The sequence below is a fragment of the Lissotriton helveticus genome, chromosome 11, assembly GCF_964261635.1.
Source record: "Lissotriton helveticus chromosome 11, aLisHel1.1, whole genome shotgun sequence".
NCBI classification, from domain to species: Eukaryota; Metazoa; Chordata; class Amphibia; order Caudata; family Salamandridae; genus Lissotriton; species Lissotriton helveticus.
This window is the reverse complement of record NC_136072.1, coordinates 326704445-326727681: the sequence shown is the minus strand read 5'-3', so window position 1 is coordinate 326727681 and position 23237 is coordinate 326704445. Positions and strand designations below refer to the sequence as shown.

At 45.0% G+C, this 23237-nt stretch overlaps 1 protein-coding gene across 8 annotated transcripts in view; it reads left to right on the top strand.

Annotated features, from left to right (window-relative positions):
• The window catches only part of D2HGDH (D-2-hydroxyglutarate dehydrogenase), a 1118641-nt gene that overhangs the window by 493865 nt on the left and 601539 nt on the right, over positions 1–23237 (top strand). For all 8 annotated transcript variants that reach the window (XM_078665666.1, XM_078665667.1, XM_078665671.1 and 5 more), the window contains one exon: positions 1404–1813. In XM_078665666.1, coding sequence (XP_078521792.1) covers positions 1404–1813 — 410 coding nt within the window. The remainder of the gene's footprint in view (positions 1–1403; positions 1814–23237) is intronic.

The following is a 23237-nucleotide window of genomic DNA, read 5'->3' as shown; positions in this document are numbered from 1 at the left end:
CTTAATGCAGCACACTCTCTGATATCCAGTTTCAAAGTACCATTATATACAGAGACATAATATAGCAAAGCAGTTTTGACTTAACCTGAAATGCTTATTGAACAGGTTCTGAAGAAAGGCTGCCACAAGACTTATAGAACAAATTTAATCTGTTACATATTGTATTAGTTTTTTGATTTTAATATTTATAGTTGCTTATCACAATCTAACAAGGGAAGGAAATAAATTACTACATAATAATATTCTGAAAATAGTGTGGCTTCCTTTATGCTGCTCTTAAAGGTTTCCCCCCCAAATTCAGATTTAAGTAGGTTTCGTTATTATGGATTGCTTAACAATATAGTCTTTGAAGACCTACATTGATAGAGTGGTGTGGAGTGGTGTGGCTCAATGGTTAGAGGCGGCAGACCTGTAAGCAGAGAACGGCCCGGGACCAGGGTTCAATTCCCGACGCGGCAGGGTCTTGGACCAGGGCCAATGGACTCGATATGTCTCGCCTCAGTGCCTACTTTAACCAGGGAACACACTCGGCAACTCTGGGCATTAAGCTTGCCTCATCTCTACAACGGCCCCCCACAGATGCCGGGGATGCCTGCTTTCACCCTGGAGATACCCAGAAAAGGGACCATCTCACAGGGAAAACCAGGACGGGTTCCCCAGCGGTCTACAGCGCCAGGACACTCGGGTAGAGTAACAGTGCGCTTTACAAGTATCCCACATTTACATTTACATTTACATAGAGTATAATGCCCTTAGTTAACAAAAGGTTGAATAGAATGTCAATATCAGAAATTAATAAGGAGCCTAATAGTTTTCATTATGTCTGCTGGGGAGATTTTAGAAGGTAAACTTAAAGGTCTTGATGTGTCTATGGCTGTTAAGTCTTTAGTGTGAGTTATATCTGAAAACTAGGTAATCTTATTCTGGATTTGCTGCTGTGGTTTGTAGGACATAGAGGTCATAAAGGTGTTAATGTCTAAATTGATCTGAGATTAGATTTCAGTTTGTCATGGGCATTTGGCACATTGTCTCGACGGGCCTCAGACTGCAATCTTCTTTAATGTTTTATAAGATTTTTTTTTGATAATCAAGTTTATTAAAGTTTTGGACACAATATAAGATTTTAAAATTATAATAAATGTATTTGATATTCACAGAGAGTGGACATGTCTTCTTATCCTCAAGGGCAGGCTCAAGACACAATGGTCCCACAATACAAGTCTAGGGGTACTGCTGTAGCCCATGCATTTCCTACTCGGGGTTTGCATATCTACTGCTGTTGCCCATGCTATACCTCCTATATGTAGGTCTTCACTGTTCAGTACTGCATTTGACACCCTAAATTCACAAGCATTTAGTCTAAAAATGTTGACATGTTATTGATGTTTATTTTTACATTTCAGGTCAGCTATGGCCAGCTTCTCTCTTTTACATCGTTGTTCTGTTTGGAAACCCTGGACTTCATCAAAAAGGGCAACGACAAGCTGTGGTTTTAGAACATTATGTGTTAAAACAGGATTCATGAACATTCTCAGCCAGAAGACACAATTAGAGTGTGCAGTGGCCTCCAGTCGTCGATGGAACAAACTCTTGTCCCTCAGTGTTCCCAGAGGGCAAGGTTTCTGCTGTACACCACCCCTACCTCGCCCAGAGCTGTCACTTACTGCCAAACATTATGGGGTGCAGAGACTACCATTCTCTGACGTGACAGATCAGGACCTGGAGTTCTTCAGTCAACTTTTGCCAGGGAGAGTTGTCACCGACCCTGATCTCCTCAAACCCTTCAATGTGGACTGGCTAAAATCAGTGCAGGGTAGGTACCATGTCCCCGACAGTTGCATGCCTCTTCTACTGTTTAACAGCTTCCAGATTTCCTCCTTTGATCTAAACAGTTGTGTTATTGACTGCTCCATCTAAAAGTAACAGCAGCTCAATTGAAACCTAGCCTGTGTTTTACATGCGTTACATTACTGAATATTGTCATGAATGAGTCAATATGTCAGCCCTAAGTTGGGATCACCTCCTTCCACCAGCCCCATGCATTATGCAAGTGCTAGCCAATTGCCAAGCTTGCTTTAAAAAAATGTCTTTCTATTGTCTGACTAATAATGATTTAGAAGTGGAATTTCCTCTAATTCATATTTTATTTAACATTTTGGACCCTGCAGGAAAGAGATCAGTATTAAAAAGTTCAATGATTGAAGCTACTTTCCATTCACATGGTTGAGAAATCCTACTTGCCCGAAAATTCTGAGTCTAAACCTTTTAGAAAGAAGTTGTCAGTCTGCGGGGAGCTTGCAGTCTCCTGACAGATAATTTATCTCATAATCTTCACTTTGCAAATAAATCGAGTAGCCCATGCAGAGACTGCGGACCGGTGGAGGAGGGGATGCCTGATTACATTTTTGTTTATAGTGTTCCCACTTCAGAAAATAGCCTGGAATAGACTTACAAATTGAAGGAAGATCATGAAAATGTAGCTTGACACCTTGCAGAGGAAATCTAATATTAAGTCAAAAACAGCAAATCAAGATTCCCATATAATTATAAGGCCATTGAGTTTGACAGCTAGAGTACTAGTGTGCACTTGTTTTCTGATGTGAATAGACCACAATTCCCCAGTGTAATTTGCAGTTTTATGACACGTTTTGCTTTCAGGATCTGTAGGGGTTTAGTTGTGTTCTTTGACAAAAGTGAAATTTTGAGTAGGCGTGGGCCAGTGCCCAATAATCGAGCACCTGGACAGACCTCACTGGACGCAGATCAACTGAGTACATTAATTCTTGAGGACAACTGCAAGTTTCCAAGTCAGCATATTGAAAAACCCTGCAAGTGAAAAAGAACTCGCAAACAGGACCAAATATACTGAGCAGATCTGCTTGGTGTTGAGGTGATTCAACATCCAATTAGTTGTGATGTGCGAGATGAGGAGTGAATGAACATTAGACATGTTGGGAATTGTATAACTGCATGACTAGGTAGCATTTTTTATTGCATCTTATCCATACAGCAGCTGGAGTCTTGATTGGTACTAGTACTTGATGTTGACAAAGCGACTGTGTAAGAGCCCATCCTCTGGTGCTGTGTGAAAAGGCACTATGGATATTTGAAAAAGCTTGGGTAAGATGGTTAGGCGGCAGCTGATGTAAGAGATTTGCACCTGCCTGAATGGAGCCAGAGATGACGTTCACTGTCACCAATCATACCAATAAATTGGGGAGATCTTCTTGTTTTGATTTAGACATATTCAAGCCTTTTTAAAAAAAATCTGAACATGACTACACTGGGTGTCACTGAAGGCTGAGTAGTTCTCACCAGTCAACAAAAGGATCTAGTTACAGAAATAGCAAAGGGCAAATAAAATAATGTTGTAAATAAACTTCAGTTTCACGTGAATCCACAGGGAACTTCCCACATAACAAAATATTGAAGACTTGATGTACAACATTTGCCTGTGCAGATATTATTAGAAAACAATCCCCACCTCCTTACATGAATCACACAAAACCCACTGAAAAACAAATTGCAAGTAAATAATGCAAATGGTCCAGTATGACTTCTTTGGTTGAAGCTAAACAGGCAACTTAGCTCTCTGGTTGCAAAGGCCTATTAGGTACAACCCGCCGTTGCTTACCATTGGCTTTGTTTTTTGTTGCTTGAATTTGCTTACTTTCTATTCGCTAGCTTTATTTATTTTAGCTCCTCAAGTATGTCTTTGTTCCTTCATGAGGCATAGCCTGTTATCAACTCTTTGACTGGGTCCTCCTATTCTACCACCAGTGCTCGCTTTTTCAGAGGTCATTTTTTTCATAAAGTACTGCATGAGAGTGCATGTGTTTTCCAACTGTCTTCTATCTATGTCTGTGTGGTTCTTCCTGCCCTCTAGGTTGATGCATACCCTCCCTGTCTCCCTTTCTACTTAAAATGTTGTATTTAATGCCAAGGGGCTTGAAGCTTGCACTGCTGTTTAAGAAATTTGTAACTAGTACGGTAAAGGAATTTGAAGAAGTTGCTCTGCATGTTACAATATTTCATCTGCAGAAGGTGGGTTAGCCAACTCTTTCTTTTTTTTATTCAAAACAGTGTATTGAGTTTTACAGAAAAATTCATAAACAAGTAAAAGTAAAATTCCAGTCCAGTTACAGCACTCGTTGTCTAACAAGTAATATCTGCTGATTGAGTTATACGTAAGTGAGAGAATATATTGGTTATCGAATCCATCATGAATAAACATATTTGCAGAATTTAAACATATATCATTGTAAGTCAATCGGTTAGAAGTATGTATACAGAAAAGATGAGTTTGTCTGTAGTAAGAAACCTGGCTCCAATGTGTGCATTACAAAAAGAAAAGTAGTACATTGAAAGAAAAAGATAAGCAAGTAAAAGAAAAAGTAAAGCCATCACCCTAAGTTTGATGTTATAGGTGTACGAAAGGTAGCAGATCTAGACGACAATCCAAAAGAAGATGTAACTAGGGGAAAAGCATTTAAAACATCATGCCCGGAGCTCATTTTGGTTTAATCTTTTTTAAGTATTAGTCAAGTTTATTCCAAATGGAGATGTTTGCTGATATCCAAGGATATTGTTATACTGAGATTCGCTCAGGTCCTCTATGTCCTGAAGCCACTCCACCATGCATGACTGAAAGTGTTACCTAACTCTTTGAATTGCTCAAGATTGTTTTGTGTGCTAGGGTGATCATAAGGTCTAAAAGCAATAACAAACATGTTCCTAGTTTTGTACCATCCTTACCTATAGCAGGTCCCAGGACTGTATAAGTGAAATTCTCAAGAGGTGCCACTTTAAGTATGTGCTTTATGTAGGATTATATATTCTATCCCAAAACTGGTTTAGTAGTGGACAATTAAAGAACATTTGCGAAAGGGAACCAGAACTCTTGCAGCTATTGTTTGTCAAGATACATATTTTTGTGAGTCATTCAGGTGTCGAAACGGTCTTATATAAGAAGTGAAACTTGGTATGTTCAAGATTAGGAGTAATTTTTCTAGAGAAAGTATTAGACCAAATCTTGGCCCATACTTCCTTTGTGATGTCTGGTCTATTGTCTGTATACCACTCAGATGGCCAGTTGTCCTGTTTGTCTTTCATAAGAGACAAGTGCATTTGTACTAGTAATTTGGAGACAATGTGTCCCCATTTTCTTTTTTTTTAATTAAGGAAATTATAGATGGATATTTAGGAGGAAAGTGGCAGAGTTTGGAAATATTCACCTTTTATTTGAGGACGATCTAGAAATCAGCATTTTTCACCCCAAAGTTGTAGTTTTGTAAATAATCATCTGGGTTCTTCATTAGTATCTAAATCTCTAATATGTACTATATCTTTCTTACTCTGTTGATCAGTTAGGATTTAGGCCTGGTTGAGCTTGATGCCTTTCTGATGGTATGTTGGAGCTAGAGAGGGTGATATCTTAGAACTTGAACTCCATTTTTAGTATAATTTCTCTGGTATCTGCTACCATGTTGTTTGTACGAGGGGATTGTCTTTGTTAATGGTAAAAGCGGTTAGTAGTGATACATGTTTCATTAATAGCTTCTCTAAAATGGCCCAGGGTGGTGAGGCATCATATACATTCTGGAACCATTTTGTTCTTTGACTAAATAGGAAGGCCATCTTGAAATGTTTTTAAATCTGCTAAATGGACACTTCCCATGCCTTTGGGCAATCTCAATTTCTTAAATAATAGGCAATGTGTTTTCTCATTCCATAGGAATTAATTAATTTATTAATCAATGTTAGTGAAAAATTCTTCCCAAAAGGGATGAGGAGTGTGCTTAGTAAAGAGCTAACTATCTGTGTTAGAATCATATTGATTGATTCAACTCTGCCTCACTCGGTCAAAAAGTTTGGGGACCATGTTTCAATAATTTGGTTATTTTTAGGACTAAGTTCTCATTGGGTGATATAGAGTCAGTCAGTCAGTAAAAATTAACTTTATTCGGCTGATTAGAGCCATCAAAGTACAAAAAACAATAAGGACAGATCAAATCTACATTCATAAAATACATAAGTATAAAATCAGTTAAGATCCCCCGTCCTGTATCCACGTAACAGACATAGAGAGTAAAAAACCATGAGGCAATCATTAATCTTCGTAGAGACCTGCTCCACTCAGTGTTCATTAACTACCGCTCCCATAGGGAACAATAGAATAAAATACACTCCATCATGTAATACAACAATCCATACAGGAATGTGCACGCCTCTCGGATCCATAGCAGGCAAGATAACCACAAAAATACCAATACAGCCCACCAACACATAATTAGGCCTGGGGGTAAATAAATCAGCTAAAATTAGCCCAACTCAGACTTATCCATCTTTACATATAAAAAACAAAAAAAAACAAAAATTAGATGACTTGATTCGATTATTTTTTTTTTGTAAAACCGTTTTTATTGCAGAGCCATATCACATATACATCCTACATTTACGAGCATCTTGCATGGTCAGTATCAATACTCGTTTCTTACCCGGGTAATCTGTTTACACAGCCTGTAAGCCCACAACCCGGGGGTCGGGCGGCGTCAACCTACGAATCTTCCCTCTTAGCAACCCTTGAGCGCTTTCAATATCCCATGCAAGACTTCCTTCAGTCTGCTTTCACTTTTTTCAGCCCTTCTTTCCCCACCAAACCCCCTCCCCCCCCAACTCCTAATTTCCCCAAACGTCCCCCCCCTCCACTCCCTGTGCCTGCCCCCACGCCTGGACTCGCTGTTAGTGTGTGTAACTGAACTCTGTCAGGAGTGTTCCGGGATACTCGAAGAAAGTGTTCCTGGTGTGTTTGTGGGGTCGTCAGTTCCTGAGTTGGGATGCTCTTCCTCCTCTACTAGTGTACTATCCCGTAATGCCTGCACTAGCGCCTCCCATGCCGCTGCCGCTTCTAGAGCCCTATCGTCAGCTTTGCGGCGGGCCAGTTGGTTTCTCAGAGTACTTTCGCTTGCCGCCCATTTGAGACATTCATTGAGCCATCTTTTATGCGTAGGCCCCTTTTTGGATTTCCAATTCCTAGTTATTTCCCTCTTGGCCAATATCAGTGCCATATCGATAAACTTGCTCGTAATCCTATTCTTGGGTGTGTGCGGAAACCAATGCAACACTCCTACTGCTTTAGTGTATTGTAGTTCTCTGTCCGTTGCGTTGTTCAGCGTCTCGACAATCTCCTGCCAATAATCTTGCAGGTGTGGGCAGAGCCACATCATATGCCCTAAGTCCGCCCCTGCAGTGCTACATCTGGGGCAGGTCGCATTCTCAACCCCAAAATACTTTCCGAGTTTTCCTGGTGTAAGGTAGGCCCTATGGAGAATATAAAAATGTATCAATTGGAAGCGTGCGTTCCTCGTGCTCTTCCTTGCCCGCCTTAATAGTTGTCCCCACGTTGTGTCAGGGATCTCCATCTGGAGGTCTAGTTCCCATTTGGCCTTCAGCGTTGTCAGAGGTTTTAGAGGTTCTCGCAACATTCTAGAGTAAAGACACATCACTGCCTTGTATGTGCCAGCTGCCATCATGGTGTATTGGCATGCCATGGACGTGGCGGGCTCCAACAGTCCCTCCCCCCAGTGTGCCTGTATAGCCCTGGTCACAGCAGCGTGCATCAGGTAGTCTCCACTCGGCAGATCGAAACGGTCTTGCAAAATCTGGTATGAGAGTAATGTCTCGTCTTCGTACAGGTCGCCCAGCATTTGCAGCCCTGCATCTTCCCACCCCTGCAATTGCGACCAGTCGCCGCCGTGCGGGAGTGCTGTCACCATTCCCAGCGGTATCTCAGGTGCGTACATCCGCCGCACTCCCGCTCTACGCCGCGTGCGATTCCAGCAGAGCCTGAACGTCTGTTCTTCTAGGGACAAATCTTTGAAGATAAGCTTCTGCTGTAGAGTAATGTACGCAAGCACATGTCGGGGGGTGCCCCTGTCCCTCTCCTGTTCTGGGCCTCGATACACCCTCGCTACCTCCTGTGTGAAAACTTGTAATTGTGCCGCCAGGTAATAAAACTCGAAGTCTGGGACCGCCATACCCCCTTCATCCTTAGGTCGGATCAGCGTATCCAGCGCTATTCTGCGTCTTCCCGTACCCCATAGGAACGATATTAGCAATGATCGCAACTGCTGAAAAGTAGGACCAGGAATCCATACCGGCAACGTTCGGAAGTAGTAGAGGAGGCGAGGTAGAGCTATCATTTTCACCAAGGAGATGCGGCCAGTCACCGATAGCGGGAGAGTGGCCCAGAAAGACATACTCCCTTTCAATGCTCGGATGCAACGGCCCACTTTGCCCTCTAGCATATCAGTCGCCGTGTGGTACACATACACTCCTAAATATTTCAAGCAGGTAGGCTCCCAGGTGAGTGATAGGCAATCAGCAGGTCGCTTCTCCCCCTGCCTCAATGGGAATAAACAGGATTTAGACCAATTCACCTTCAGACCTGACAGCTTCCCAAACCGTTCGAGAAGCCTCTCCGCGCCTTCCAGCGCCTCACCGGCATCCTCCAGGAATAATAAGAGGTCATCCGCATACAGCGAAATGGCCTGCGGGTCTCCTCTATAAACTAAGCCCTTGTAATAACGTCCCAACCGGGCTTCCGCCACAAATGGCTCCATCGCCAAAGCAAACAGCAGGGGAGATAGCGAACACCCCTGCCTAGTACCACGGGATACCTGGTACTGGTGCGATATTAGAGAGCCTATTCTGACTCGTGCCGTTGCGGATGTATACAGTACTTTGGTCCAGCCTATATAATTATCCCCCAGGCCGAAGTGCTTCATGACCCTGTAAAGGTAACCCCATTCCAAACTGTCAAACGCCTTTTCAATATCTACTGATAACACCAAGGGCAATCGCGTCTCAGGCATCGGGTCACCCATTAAGCGTATCAGTCGACGTATATTGATGGTAGTGTTCCACGTGGGGATGAAGCCGGATTGATCGCTGTGGATCAGCTCCGTCATGTGGCTCAGCAGCCTAGTGGCTAGTATGGGGCTCAGGATTTTGTAGTCCGTTGTCAGCATGGACAGCGGGCGATAAGAGGCTGGCTTGATCTTCTCTCTCCCTGGCTTTAGTAATGGAATCATCAAGGCTTCACGCATGGATTGTGGCAGTTTACCCCTAGGTTTAGCTTCATTGTAAACTACCTGAAGTCGCGGGGCTAATTGTTCCAAATATTTATCGTAAAATTCTATGGGCAATCCGTCCAGTCCCGGGGTCTTGTTTCGAGCCATCTGCTTCACCGCTCTACCTATCTCCCCCAGTGTAATATCTCTGCCCAGGTCATCTGACTGTTCCTGATCTAACTGCGGCAATTTCAGCCCCTCCAAAAAGGTGTCAATCTCTCTTTCGCGGCCTTCCAATCCGCTTTTATAAAGCGTTTCATAATATGATCGAAAGGTGTCCAAGATCCCTGTTTGGGTATTGCATATGCGGCCCCCTTCTTCAATGGCCAAGATCGGGTGACTTCGCCTAGTTGGGTTAGCCAGCCAAGCAAGCATCGTCCCCGCCTTGTCCCCCTCAGCGTGCGCCTTCGTCAGGTAATTTTTATGGTCAAAGCTTCGGAGCCGCTCCATCTCCACCGCTACTGCTTCCTTGGCCTCCCTAACAGTCCCCTGCAGCTCAGGGTGATTAGGGCGCGCCAGCTCAGCGTTCCGTAACACCCCCTCTGCCTTTTCCAAGTCGTCTAATAGCGTTTTGCGGGCTCCTGCATATTTCCCGATGCAGTGGCCCCTAACAACAACCTTGAAGGCATTCCACTCCATCCCTCTGGTGGTTGTGGTGCCATCGTTTACCTCGAAGTATTGTGTAATTCTCTCCCCCAGCGCTTCCCTAAACGGTGGGTCATCTAAGGTGTCCGGGCGTAGTTGCCATGTCGGGATCTGCGAGGTCTCAGTCACCCAGTTTAACGTCAATAAAAGTGGATTATGGTCGGACAGCGTGCGAGTTAAGTACTCAGCGTTTGCCACAGTTGAGATCACGAGCGGGGGACACAAGAACGCGTCCAATCGGACATGGAGGTCATGCAGACCAGAGTAATACGAGTAATCCCTCAGGGTAGGGTGTCGCGCTCTCCAGGCATCTACCAGCCCCCAGCCCTCCTGCCATTCGAGCCTACGCTTCGCTAATCGATGCACTGGCGACGTTCCCAGCGGCGGGTGAGATCTGTCTAGAGTAGTGTCCGCCACCGAGTTAAAGTCTCCTCCCACAATTATAGGGCCTGCTAAGTAACTCGCCAGCGCCCCAGAGAGCTTCGTGAAGAAGGCCGACTGGTCAACATTGGGTGCGTACACACTGCAAAGCACTATATCCCTGCCTCTAAGTTACCCCTCTATGGCCACATATCTGCCCTCTGGGTCTTCAACCTGTCTAGTCACTTGGAAAGGAACCCCCGCCCGGATCCAGATCAACGCCCCCCTTGCAAATGCAGAGTATGTGGTGTTAAATTGTTGCCCCCTCCATTTTCGCTGCAGCGCAATGCCCTCTTGTTTTGTTAGGTGTGTTTCCTGTAACAGCGCAATCTGAACCCCTCTACAAACTAAATAGGCATGCACCTTGTGCCTCCTAGTCATAGTGTGTAGTCCCCGCACATTCCAGGTCACACATTTTGTTGCTCCAGAGTTAGCCATAGTCCCACAGCATTCTGCATTTGACAATAAAAGTCCGCTTCTAGGCGTACTTAGTGGCACCCCCCCACCCCAAACCCCACTTCAAAACAATTGTCTCCCCCCCTCCCATAGTGTTCGCCGTGAGCCACCCCAACTACTTCCTCCCCCCCAGAACAGGACCTAACTTCGAGAAAGTAGCTCCCATCCAAACTTTTAAGCAGTGACTAACTAATCCCCGCTACTTCCCCACTAAACCGCAGTCTGCACTACGGTGGCCTTATGGGCCAATGGGGCGCTACTCGACCCCAAGGTTTGCTATCATGGTCCCATCCCCCCCGCCCCACAATCCCCCAAAGTCACTCACGAGTATCCCAGCTGTTCTGGTATTTGCTGCTGCATCGGGTGCTTCTGGCTTCCCTGGAAGCTGCTCGCGGGAAGAGTATTTGGCCCGCTCATTAGGCCTCAACAATTTCTTCCGAGGTCTGCGGTGTCACCACCGGGCCCTTTGCCCCATCGAGTTCCGACAGATCTGTTTCCGACCCTGTGCGATGATCCTCCGATTCCAACCCTCTGCGTGAGCGGGTGTTCCCCTTTCCCGACAGGTCCACCACCGCTTGCAGTGCCTCTCTCCTCTCCTCTTCCGTCTGCGATTCTGTCGGTTTCCTGGATCTCTGCCGGCGCCTCCGAATCCTCTGCGATTTCCGCACCGGCTGCTGGCACTTCGCCTCTTCAGCTCGATATTTCGTTCCGTCCGTCCCAGCTTTGTAAGTGTCCCACCACGCCCAGGCGTCTGCTGATGACATAAAGAAGAGCGCTTTGCCATCCACTTCAACCCTAAGCTTAGCCGGGAAAAGAAGCGAGTACTTTATGCCTTCTGTGCGCAGTTCTCGTTTGAGCGAGAGGAAAAAGGCTCGCAGTTTCTGAGTCTCATACGTAAAATCAGGGAACGTCACCTTGCTATTATATTGTGGAAGAGGTGTGGCGCCGCGGCCAGGGCGACTGACGCTGGAATCTGGGGATCACGGTTCGATCCCCGGCGCCGGTGGCAGGTTAGCCCAGCACCATGTGACTCTGGGCAATAGCTTGCTTAATCTTCCCTACGGCCCTCAGCGCCTAGAGACCCTTGCGGGTGATTGTGCGCTTTACAAATGTGGATTTATTATTATTATTTATTATTATCCACTTGAAATGGGCCTACGTCCGTGGCCCTCTGTAGCAGCCAGTCCCTGTCTTTATAATGCAACAGCTTTATCACCACCGGTCGGGGTGGCAGGCCCGGCTTAGGAGGCCTAGCTGGGACTCGGTGAGCTCTTTCCAGCGTGAAGAAGGATGAAAGGCCCTCTGGCGCCACTTCCATCCGCAACCAGTGGTCGAGGTATCCCACCATATCTTCTCCTTCCGTTTTCTCCGGCAGACCCACCAAGCGCACATTATTGCGTCTGCTGCGATTTTCAGCGTCCTCCGCCCTCCGTTCCAGTGCTTGTATCCGGTCGAGTGCGTCCACCAGTCGCCCCTCCATGGACTTATGCTCCGGTGCCATCTCTTGCAGGGTACTCTCCGCGCTCTTGACTCTGTCCCAGCCCCAGACCCGACGCCACCTGGGCTATATCCTGTCGCAGAGCGTCTTTTGTAGCCGTAATGGCATCTAGGATACGGTTTTGCAATTGTTGTAGATCCGTTGGGCTCTGCGTTGCTCCGTCTGGGACATCAGAACCGGTCGCACCTTCCACTCGTCCTTTAGGTTTCCCCATCTCGTGCTGTTTTCAAGCTTCTACTGGAATCACGTTTTCAAGCCAGCAGCGCACTTCCTGTGGCGCCCGTGGGCCCCGGGGAGATTCTCACAGCGCTCCCTCGACCAGCACTCTCGCTGTAGGCGCGCTCCCCGTGTTCAAGTCTGGTTCCCTCTAAAGACGGGTCAAAAGCTGGTTCGACGTCCCTCCGTGGCTCAGCGCTTCGTCGCAGCTGTCGTAGGGGATGGCAGCTAGTTCGGAGGGGCCACTCCTGTCCGAAATACGTTTCGTTCCTTGCCCAATTTCACTCCTGTGCCACCGGCTAGTGATCCACCTGGCAGGTTAATCGCCAAAGTCCTGCAGTTCTCCCCACCGAGCGTCCACTCTCCCGCTCTGCGTGTAGTGTGGAGCGTGGCTTCAATCCACCACTATGCCCCAGTGCACGTGTCCCTGAAGGGCCTTTATCCCAGTGTCTTACCGACCTCTATGTTCCACTGCGTTATGGGGTGGGGTCGTCTGCTGTTCAGGTTACGTTATATTGCTCCAGAACTCTGCCGCTGGCAGTGCTTGTTCCAGGCCCGCCTGGTCAGGGCGCATGCACACAAGAAGCACTCCGGCAATTTTCCGCTTCTAAGTGCTGCCTATATTGCTTTACTTGCTGGCCGTCCGCCCCCGTATTTATCCCTGTCACATGTCTGCTCCAGGGTCCGATCACATTGCATTTCGAGCCGCACGTTCAATCACCCTCTTCTGGCGGGGCCGTCGACCTCAGCGCTGTGACGGCGCCACTCTCTCCTAGCCGAGGGTATCTCCCGCCCGCTTACCTCTCGGCTCTCCTCGTTCACCCGTGGTGTCACCGGGCTCGTCTTGCGTCCTGTCTCCGGGGGGCCTGGTAGGCAGCTCCTCAGTGGGGTGCCCGTGGTATCTCCCCTCCCGTCGGTTCCCCAGGCGAGGTTACCGGCACGCTCCGGTCCCCGTAGTCCGCTTCCTTCACCGGGAGCCGCGGGTTCCTTTGTTACCGGAGTTGAGGGCGGATGCCATTTTAACGTTCTTCCTCCTATCGTCTACCGGTTGCCGGTCATGATGTTACTCTCCGGCAGAAGTCCACTCCCAAATTACTGTCGGGGATCACATTCGTCGGGCTCCAATGTCCTTCTGCCTATGTGGTGCTTCCAAGGGGGCCGCCGATCCCCTTCCGATTCCGATGAGTTATCGCCGAGCCCCGTCCGCCATTTTGGGCTAGCTCATCACGGTAGCCTCTACCCCCGGTGGCAAGGCGCAGAATTCTCGGAGCGGCGATCTGCACCGCTCCCGGGGTCCCCGTGGTCTCCCGACGTCTGGTGCTGTTAGGGGATGTCCAGACACAGCGGGTTCCGTGTCTGTATTCAGGATTTCGTTGGGGATCGGGCGCGGAGCTCCGGGCTCACGCAGCCATTCCCCTCGGCATCCAAGCCACGCCTCCGATGACTTGATTCGATGCCGTATCCACAGAGGAGCTCATAAGTGATCTGTTCCTATGCCTGATTGCTCCTTTAGAAAACTTGGTACCCCAAAGCAGACCATGGGTGCGCTAGCGTTTGTAAGTATACCAGCGCCGGCCTAACTTGTTCAAAGTTACAACCTCTAAGCAAGAGAATGATGAATGTTCTGCGCAGTGAATTTTAATATTCACAGAAGAATATTATTTGAAGAGTGTTCTGGTCCGAGAAATTATCGCAAGGACTTAATGTTCCTTCTTTGAAGTACCCTTTAGAAAAAACAAGGAGCCAGGGAACCATCTTCAACCTGAATCTTGTCAAGACAAAGAGATGGTTTGGTTTGTTTATATGAGATAAATATGGTTGCATTTGTCGTCCCAGGCTCAGTATAGCAAATCTTCTCACCATGGGTTTTTTCAAGTCGTACACCACCCTTAGTACCCTTCCTCTATCTAAGAACTGCTGCTTGAGGTCTCTGATGGCCGGTTTACCCAATGCTGTGGGGCTCAAAAATAAATCGGGGCAGCCAAAGGTTCCCATCTGGTCCTTAATATATCTAATCCACGGAATGTCTAACCCCTTTTCCAGAGTGAGACAATCTAGGACGATAAATTGGTTAAGATTTGGAGTGTGTTGTGCCCAAATTCTCAGCCAACGCAATAAAGGGGCAACCGCAATCTGGTCAGAAATAAAAGCTGCTTCTAATTCCTCGTGTATGCTAAAAATTGGCGTGCAAGCAGGGTTCGAAAGCAGCCTACGCAAAAAAGTGTTTTTGCCCCCCCCCTTGATTTCTCTGACATCTTTATAACCCCAGATGTCGCTCCCATAAGTCGCCATAGGTAAACATTTAGCATTATAGATCTTCATAAGTGCAGGGAGTGGTTTTGATCGTATTCTTTTTTGCAAAGTCTAAAGTAGCCCCCGATGCTCTGGTTAATACGTTCTTTGTGTGTGCACGCTGCGTGCTCCATGAGCACCCGTCATCAAAAAGTACCCCTAAATATGGAAAAGCTGGGACTTTTATTAACTCTAGTCCCTTGCAACAGAATTTTACCTTCACTACCTTCCTCGAGCCTATGGACATAGCATGTGACTTTTTAAAATTAGTGATGAGGTCCAGTGACTCCAAAAAATCTATAAAACAATTTAAAAGCGTTTGCAGCCCCCTTGCAGTCCTGGCCACCAACACTGCATCGTCAGCATACAAAAGTGCAGGAATCATTTTGGTGCCAGCCCTAGGGATATCTTTACAACAAGAGATAAGAGAATCCCCTAATTTATTAATATAGAGGGTGAACAGCAAGGGGGCCAAAATGCACCCCTGCTAGACCCCTCTTTTAACTGCCCATGAATCAGTCAGGCTGCCATCTTCAATAAAGCGCACAGCCACTGTTGTATTTTCGTGGATGGCTGCCAGATATGAAATCAAATCAACATCTAACCCTATATCTTGGTAGATCACCCAGAGTTTTGATCTGTTAGCAAGGCCAAAAGCCGAGGTTAGATCCATAAAGGCCAGATGGAGGTCCCTGCGCTTTGCGACTGTATACTTCCCTATCACCAAATGGAGATTAAGGCATTGGTCCAGCTTACCTTTCCCCTGCCTAAAACCATATTGGAGATCGGAAACTATACTGGCTCGATCAAGCCACTCTGTTAGTCGTGCCAGGACAACTTTGCCCTTAATTTTGGCCCCGGAGTCAAGGAGCGAAATAGGCCTATAACAAGCCGGGTTGTCCCTTGCTCCCTTCTTAAAGATTGGTATAATAACCGCCTTGGCCCAGGACAGGGGAAAACCAGACAGGCAGGCTGCATTAAAAACATGAGTTAAAATCTTAGCCCATAGCTTAGGATCTGTCTTATAAAGGTCAGCCGGAACTCCGTCGGGACCTGGAGCTTTCCCCCCTAAGGTTGATGTAATCGCTTTATTGACTTCATCAATGGTAAAGACAAGAGGGTGGGATGTGCAATCACTAATTAATGTCCCTACGGGAGTCCCGGGGGTCACGTCGCTGTACACTTTCCCAATGGTTATGTTGTAGTTTTGTAAATAATCTGGGTTCTTCATTAGTATCTAAGGGCCAGATGTAGGTGGCCAAGTACCGGTCGGTAACGGCCGAATTCGGCCGTTACCGACCGGTAATTGGATTTTGAGATGTAGGGCCAGTCCTTTTACAGAATCGGTAAATTTACCGATCGGTAAATTTACCGATTCTGTAAAATACCGAATCGGTATTTTTACCGATTCGGTAAATTGGATATGTAGGTGGGACTCTTCTGAGTCCCACAAGCCTTACCGAATCGGTATTTTACCATCAAATTCAATTTGATGGTAAAATACCGATTCCGGTGTGCATGCACATGTGTGCATGCACACCTGTGCCATATGACAGGCAGACCTGCCCTTAGGGCATGTATGCCTGCCACATGGCACCCAAACCTGTTTTGGGGGTGCTAGAGGGTGTCAAAGTGACACCCCCTGCACCCTTGTGAAATTCGGTATTTACCGATTCGGTAAATACCGATTCGGTAATGCCCATTCATTCCTAAAGGCTTCAAAGCCCATAGGAATGAATGGGCATTACCGGTCGGTATTTACCGAATCGGTAAATACTGAATATTACCGATTCGGTAAATGCACATCTGGATTTACCTACATCTCAGTACTTCTATTTTACCGATTCATAAATACCAAATCGGTAAAATTCGGTATTTATGAGTCGGTAAAATAGATTTACCTACATCTGGCCATAAGTCTCTAATATGTGTGTGTAGAAGTGTGGCTCAATGGTTAGAGCAGGCAGACCTTGATGCAGAGCTCTGGCCAGGGACCAGGGTTCGATTCCCGCCTCGGCGGGTCTCCGGCTCATTAATTCCCTTGACTAGATATTCTCGCCTCAGTGCCTGTTCTGATCATGGGTCCCACGCTGCAACTCTGGGCAATAGCTTGCTTAGTCTCCACAACGGCCCCAAAAGCGCTGGGATGCCTGGCTGCACCTGGGGGGTGCCCAGGAGTGGACATTTCCCAGGAAAGCCAGGAAGGGTTCCTAAGCGGTATACGGACAGCGCCGGGACACCTCCGGTGGAGGTAGCTGTGCTCTTTACAAATTCCGACATTTACATTTAATATGTACTATATCTTTCTTACTCTGTTGATCAGCTAGGATTTGGGCCTGGTTGAGCTTGATGCCTTTTTGATGGTATGTTGGAGCTAGAGAGGGTGATATCTTAGAACTTGAACTCCATTTTTAGTATCATTTCTCTGGTATCTGCTATCATGTTGTTTGTACTAGGAGATTGTCTTTCTTAATGGTAAGTTTCATTAATAGCTTCTCTAAAATGACCCAGGGTGGTGAGGCATTACCTACATCCTGGAACCGTTTTGTTATTTGACTAAATAGGAAGGCCATCTTGAAATGTTTTTAAATCTGCTAAATGGACACTTCCCATGCCTTTGGGCAATCTCAATTTCTTCAATGATAGGCAATGTGTTTTCTCATTCCTGAGGAATTTATTAATTTATTTATCAATGTTGGTGAAAAATTCTTCCCAAAAGGGATGAGGAGTGTGCTTAGTAAAGAGCTAACTAACTGTGTTAGAATCATATTGATTGATTCACCTCTGCCCCAATAGGTCAAAAAGTTTGGGGAACATGTTTGAATAATTTGGTTATTATTTTTAGGACTAAGTTCTCATTGTGTGATATAGAGTCCTTTTAAATCATCATTAAATTTGAATCCTAAATATTTTAGGACATTTTTGTGCCAGGATAAACCAGAGGTTTCCAGTACATTTTTTGTTGCAAACAATATTGAGAGGGTAGACATATGATTTATCCATGTCGAGGTAAAACAAGCTATCCTGATGTAAGTGGAGATGGATTTAAAATAGGCTGCTATAGCTGATCCTGCTTTTTCTGTGATGACTAAGATGTCATTTGCATAAGCTGCTGTTTTGAAACACTTATGTTTAATTTTGCTGCCAGCGATCTCCCTGTTATTATTTATGAAAACTAATAATGACTGAATGGCTAACAAGAACAAGGCAGGCAAGAGGCTGCATCATAGTCTGGTCCTTGTTTTAACAAGAAAGAGTCTGATGTAATGCCCCCAACTGTGATTCATTCACCTGGGTTAAAATAAAAAGCCATAGTCCTCTTCATAAACGTGTCTCCTAGACCAAATGTTTTGAAGAAATGTAGAAAAAAATAACGACAGCACCTTGTTAAATGTCTTTTTGGTATTAAGTGGTAAAGCCACAACAGTAGATTTTTTTCTGACTATTTTTATGATATGGCATAGAATTCTGATATTATCAGTCACTAAACTTGCCCTCCATTAATCTTGCTTGATGTGTACCAATTAATGCCTTTAAGACTCTCCTAAGTCTTTGTGCAAAAATCTTTGTGTTTATTTTGTAATCCAGATTTATCATGTATATAGGGCTGTAGTTTTTTGGGAGGCTTATATACTTCCCTTCCTTAAGGTAAACATTATTAAAGCGTCAGCTGCCGTTGCTGCAATTACTTAGTTTCTATAAATTGCTGAAATATATCGATCATTGGTTGTTTCAGTTCCTCCCAAAATAATTTGTAATATTGTGCTATTAGCCGTTGGGCCCCGATACTTTTCTCTCTTTTATTTATTTTATTATGGGCGTAATTGAATCAACTGTAGTCTCCCTGTTTAAAATGTTTTTTGATCTCCTTTAAGACTAGATAGGTTTAAGTTGTTTGGAAATTGTAATGAGTTTTTTGTTAAACTGAAAGAACATTTTCGAGATTTCCTGAGGATCTGAATGTATTTTAACGTTCTTGTCCTAAATTGTTAGAGCTTGATTATTAGTTTGCTTATATTTAAGATACTTTGTTAACCCCTTTGGTGTGGGGGACTGCTCCAAGCCCTCCTCCGCACCGCTCCTCGGGTGCGAGCATCAGAGGGATTTCCCTTTATTTAAAATAGCCTTAGGAACTGGGAAAGAACTTCCTAAGCTCCCGCTGCTATTTAATTTTGAAATGGCGATCGGCACGCTTGGCGCGCTGCTGTAATTTCAGTGAAAGTGAAATGAGCCAATCGGCTTCGGTGCTCAGGGGCAACTCTCATTACCCCGAAGCGCCAAAGCACACGGGAGAGGTATCATTGGAAAGGGGAGAATCAACTAAAGAGGGCGATCCCCATGCAGGATCCACTGAACTAGCCACCAGGCATTTTTTTTAATTTATTTGCAGGGAGTGGTCCTATGGGCAAGGGTCTCTCCCCATACTTGGGGCAATATTTTAGCTGTTTTCTGCACCCCCCACCCAGATAGGTAATATTTTTCCTGTTTATATGCCTCCAAGGGGGCAGAAAACCACAAGACACAAGGCATTTACACATCATTGAAAATAAGGGGATCTAGGTGCTGTTCATGGAGATGAAAGGATGTGCCCAGAATCACAGGATGTTGAGCCGACGTCAAGACAAACTCAGATCGCCAGCTTCTGAAAGGCAGCTCTGACTGCTGTGCCACCACCTCTCCTAATACATGCTCGGGAGGGGCAGATCGCCATATTTTTCCAGTCGATCTTCCTCCAAGGGGGCAGAAAACCACTAGACACCAGAAATTTATACATAATACATGTCGGGGAGCAGCCTCTTGTGCAGGGTTGATCCCCATTATTGGGCTGTTTTCTCCCCCCTGGGGTCAAATTGATCATATTTTTGGGACCATCTGACCCCAAGAGAGCATAAAACCACTAGACACCACTCAATAGCTGACATTTATTAGGTCAGTCTGCCTCTGTATGAAGCCACTAGGTTGTAATACCGTGCACAGAGTCCAGGGGTTCCCCAAGAGTGCACAGGGCTCAATGTAAAACCCAAAGTGCTCTAATAGTGGTAGTGTGGGCGAACAGCCTTAGGGGTAACACAGAGGAGTGTAAGACATGACTCAAGATAGATAAAGTCCAATTTTAGAAAAATGTACTTTGTAGTAGTTGAAAGCTTTATTCGATTTTAAAACAGATACAAATCATAAAAGCAACAATCATAATATACAATTTCATACACAATCGTTAAAAATGCATTAAAAATATTATTAAACGATTAATTGCTTTGTCAGAATAAAGTCTACCATGACTATGATTTCTAAATAAAATTTAAATTTGATTTCTAGCAAAAAGATTATACTTTAGCTAGTAATTTATATATTTCCAGACATGAATACTGTGTACAATTCAATAATAAAACATTAAACTTAGTGCCACTCAAAGACTACAGTTGGTCGTATTTGCAGCGGATTTTCAGGCAATTTTTGAGAAACATTGCTATGCTTTTAGGATTCAATACTGATTCAAGATATTGTAGTGCCAGAAGGGCAGGGTGACATCTGCGTAAGCCCTGGGATTGCAATAATGGAATGATCCAGCGCTTGCGAGGTAATTTATAAAATTTACAAAACAGCAAAACATGAGTGGTAGTCTGTTCAGAAATACCATCACAAGGACACCGAATAATTGTATTGGACCAATCTTGTCTATTTGGGAATGTAACCAAACGGAAGAATGTATTGAACCTAAATCGTGTCAACAGGTACTTTTCATAACTAGTCAGACAAAAGGTCAGATACGGTTGTATGCCCTGGGTACATTGAATTGTTAAAATGTGCCGATTTGTTACTTTATGTATTTCTCTGGCTATACGTAACTCCATTAAATGTGTCAAGCAAAGCGTCCTCAGCGTCTTTCTTGTAATGGTAGTTAAAATTGAAGGTTCGTTAAAATAAATAGAAAGATCCAGATCTTTAAGGAAGTTATGTACGAAGGACAGCCACGGAATATCTGACCAGTTATCTAGGCCCATACAGTCTAAAATTAACCCTCGTGTTAAGGTACATTGCTCCGTGGACCGAACACGGTGCCACAATAATATTGGCTGTATTGTGATATAGTCAGCGATATAATCCATTCCCAATTCGACGTGACAGGCAAACGTTGGAGAGCATTTTGGAACAGCCAACAAATAACAAATAACATTATTCTCAACCTTCTGTAAAATATCCACAGCCCCATACCCCAGCGCCATATACAGCTACGCTTTGACACTTTGCATTGTATATTTGTATAAGTTCTGTTGGGGGGGGGGCTTCCCTATTTTACGTGCAAAGGCAATAAGGGCCAAGGTAGCTCTCAGAAACAGGAGATGCCAGCTAACGATGGCCGATTTCCAAGTAGAGATGTTATCGAATAGGATACCTAAATATGGATAGGTTTTAGTGCTATCTAATTTGGCATCATCAATATATATCGATTTTTTTCTTTGCTGCCTTTTTACCAAAGTGCATGACAAAAGTTTTTTTGATGTTTACCATTAAGCCCAATGAAGTCATAAATTTGCAGTAGGAGTTTAACTGATTTTGGAGTTGCAGTGAGGTGCGTGCCATAATCACCGCGTCGTCCGCATAAAGTAACGCGGGGATGGGACGACGGGCGATGGCTGGCAGGTCCTGGCTCCCTTCTAACATGGCCTTCTCGAGACCGTTGGTATAGAGGTTGAATAAGAAGGGAGCCAGGACACACCCCTGTCTCACTCCCTTAGTAACTGCAAAAGGGGGGGTAAGCTCACCATCTACCCCAAATCTCACCCTGGCCGATGCTTCCGAATACAACTCGCTAAAAATGATATTATCGGGGGATCTACACCCAGTTCAGTTAAGATTGACCACACCCTTGAGTGAGAGACACAATCAAAGGCTGCGGTCAAGTCAACATAAACTAGATGGAGGTTACCTCTCTTGGCCTGGGTGTATTTCCCGATAAGTAGCGAGAGATTCAGCGCCTGCTCCACAGTGCCCAGACCCTCCCGGAACCCGTATTGCAGGTCTGTCATGATGTTATTATCCTCGGACCAAGCCTGCAATCTGGACAGAATCAGACGGCCAGCAACTTTTCCAAGAGAGTCCAAGAGTGAAATGGGCCTGTAGCATGCGGGGTTGTTGTGATCGCCCTTCTTAAAGATGGGCAGCAATATAGAGCTTGACCAGGATTTTATAAGTCCCTCTTTTAGAGCTGATTCAATTACTCGGGTCAACACTGGAATCCAGAGTTCCTGAGTATGAGTATATATATCCAGGGGTACACCATCCGGCCCGGGAGCTTTGCCAGACTTTGAGGATGTCAGGGCATTAGTTACTTCTTCGTGGCTGAAGGATAGTTCAATGGGATAGGGTGATGTATATATAATAGTTTCCTCTCCACTTTCATTTGGATGGACACCTTCTACTGAAAATATTTTTGAAAAGTGAGAGACCCACCCCTCGGCTGTAATTGCTACCTCAATGCTGGGTCCGGTATTCCCCTCATTCAGGAAGGGTGAGTTAACCACTTTCCAAAACATTAAACCATCCTTTCTGGTGCAGCTCTCGTGAAGCTTCTCCCACAAGGCTTTTTTCCTGTCTTTCCTACATTCATTTTTGGCCAAGTTATAACACTTTCTCAACCTCCTAACTTCAGGTTGGTCCCTTTCAGGTTTGCACAGAGCTTTTTTTAAATTCGAAAGGGCCTTACGGCAGTCCGAATTAAACCACCCCTTAACATGTTGGAGTTTCTGTTTTTGTTTTCGTTGCAGCTCTTTGCTAATTATCTTGGTGATATTAATAAAAGAGGTCAAAATCTGTTCTGCCTGAGTATCCGGATTTAAGCAGGCTTCTAACATAGAAGAAGCTCCGGTGATGACGGCATTTGTAATAGCGTCCGGATCTACTTTGGAACATTTGGCTGAGGATCCATTAATTTTATCTATAGTTATGGCCCTTTGAGTTAGTAATCCAGAATTACCTATTGTAATGCATGCAGTATGCAATGAAATAGTTACACTATTAGGGAAGTGGTCGCTACTAATGTCATCTCCAGTTAGAAATGACTGCAACTCATCCTTCATTAAATTGGAAGTCAGTATAAAGTCGATAATAGTATTACAGCCCCTACCATGAAAAGTGGGAGAGAAATCAATTGACGGCTCAACTAGTTCATTTGCAAACCCCAGTCCTAGTGAAAAAAGCTTTTAGTTTAGGATGTTCCCAGCACTTGAGTGTGCAAAGTGCGTCAGAGGTCTCCCTTCCTCGTCTATAATACCACAGCTTAAATTATTATACTCTTTACATAGGGTAATATTAAAATCGCCACCCCAAATCAATTTTAAAGATGAAGCGGGACATTTTTTTTATATGCTCATCCAGAGCAAAAGTTAACCTTTTTAAAACTATCCGAAAATCAGGTATTGACAAATTATTATAGAAATTTACCAATAGATATGAATTCCCTACGTTCACTGTGAGTTTAAGTATCTGATAATTCTCTTCAGTTGATATTACTACAATTTCCTTAAATGAGAGGATATTAGATACATAAACCAACAGACCTCCCTTGGGTCTACCACAAG